The following is a 1,488-nucleotide window of genomic DNA, read 5'->3' as shown; positions in this document are numbered from 1 at the left end:
ACTATTGATAATTACTCTCATTACACCACGATACTTGCTTCAATTAAGTTGTGAGCGCTTCCTTTCCCACCTTTCCCATACCATTATCCACGAAACGTCCTACCGTTAGATACTACGTATTCTGAGCTATTGACTGGGTCAGTAACCGTTTCAAGACCTACATAGTACTTAGAACTCGGTCCGTACCTCACAGGAAACACATTAAGAGCTACACTGTACTTAAAACTCAGTCCGAACCTCACAGGAAACACATTAAGACCTACACTGTACTTGAAACTCAGTCAGTATCTCAGAGAAAACACATTACATCTTAATATTACCCTCCCATCTACATCTAGGTCTTCCTAGTGGTTGCCTTCCTTCCAATTTTCTCACAAAAATCCTATGTGCATCACTTTTCTCCTCATTCGTGCTACATGCCCTGCACATCTCATCACTCTGTAAGTGTTACATTAGTGCGAAAAGTATTGAGACTCACTCACCGATTCTGCAGACGAAAGACGCGAAGCGTGGAAGAGAAACTGACTTAAAAAGGATATGGGTTGGTGATCATCCTGAGGCACCAGTTGCGTGGTCTCGTGTTCTGGTCCAGGTACTTCAGGGCGACGGGTATGAACCCAGGGTACGGCAACTCGTCGTCGTCATCATCATCATCATCATCATCCTCTTCGTCATCATCATCATCATCATCATCATCCTCTTCTAAGTCGGATAGTGCAGCTACATCCGACTCGGATCCGTTCACGGGATCAGAACCAATGACCTGTTGTTCCAAATGGTACTGCTGAGGGTGGTAGTAGTGGTGTAGAGACATTGTTGCTTACACTTGTTGCAGTGTGTTCCCTCGGATATGGTTGCTATGAATATTTGAACATATTTCCTCTATCCGATTTTAGTCCCGTCTTGTTACCTAGGTTTCAAATGAAACAATCGATTCTTCATACACGTCACCTGATGACGTCACAAATGATTTCTCAGATCGATATTACGTTAAGTTCAATTTATTTCTGTTAAAAGCACCACTGCCGCTGACTTTATGAAATTTAAGTCACGTTAATTTTAATATATCGCAATATTACTTAAGGCGATCCCTTCTTGCGGAATAGTTATAACATGTAACATTATTAATATTAATAATTTCGTATTGTAAAACTTTCCCAGAGAAAACTGTTAATAGCTTGCTATTTTGTTTCTTTCGCGAAATCTATGAACTTTCTAACACATCTCACTTGACTTCTTCGATTTACACCAAATAACACAAACTAAATATCTTATCATATAAATTGAATTGTAGGTACAAGGTTAATTTTTCTAATATAATCAATTATACCACACTTGTTCGTAAATTCAATATTCGGCGAACTAATTTGTCATACTTAAGTACAACAATGCATCTGAACTGAGAACACAGATATATTTAAAGTTCTGGATTTGCTTCTAAACATAACAAGAAAATGTATCGCAATTTTAACATTTCTGAGATTCAAA

At 38.5% G+C, this 1,488-nt stretch overlaps 1 protein-coding gene across 1 annotated transcript; it reads right to left on the bottom strand.

Annotated features, from left to right (window-relative positions):
• Window positions 1-516: 516 nt before the first annotated feature.
• Window positions 517-1,275, bottom strand: LOC117282104 (phosphopantothenoylcysteine decarboxylase subunit SIS2-like). Its single transcript, XM_033750432.1, has one exon. The coding sequence runs from the start codon at window positions 812-814 to the stop codon at window positions 527-529; it is 288 nt and encodes a 95-aa protein (XP_033606323.1). The 5' UTR covers window positions 815-1,275; the 3' UTR covers window positions 517-526.
• Window positions 1,276-1,488: the final 213 nt, after the last annotated feature.

The sequence above is a fragment of the Cryptotermes secundus genome, unplaced genomic scaffold (assembly GCF_002891405.2).
Source record: "Cryptotermes secundus unplaced genomic scaffold, Csec_1.0 scaffold136, whole genome shotgun sequence".
NCBI classification, from domain to species: domain Eukaryota; kingdom Metazoa; phylum Arthropoda; class Insecta; order Blattodea; family Kalotermitidae; genus Cryptotermes; species Cryptotermes secundus.
Note: the sequence above shows the minus strand (reverse complement) of the source record. Positions and strands in the feature narration are given on the sequence as shown.

What these genes read in the sequence shown, in the direction of transcription:
- LOC117282104 (XM_033750432.1), bottom strand. Translation starts at nt 814, where the DNA reads ATGTCTCTACACCACTACTACCACCCTCAGCAGTACCATTTGGAACAA.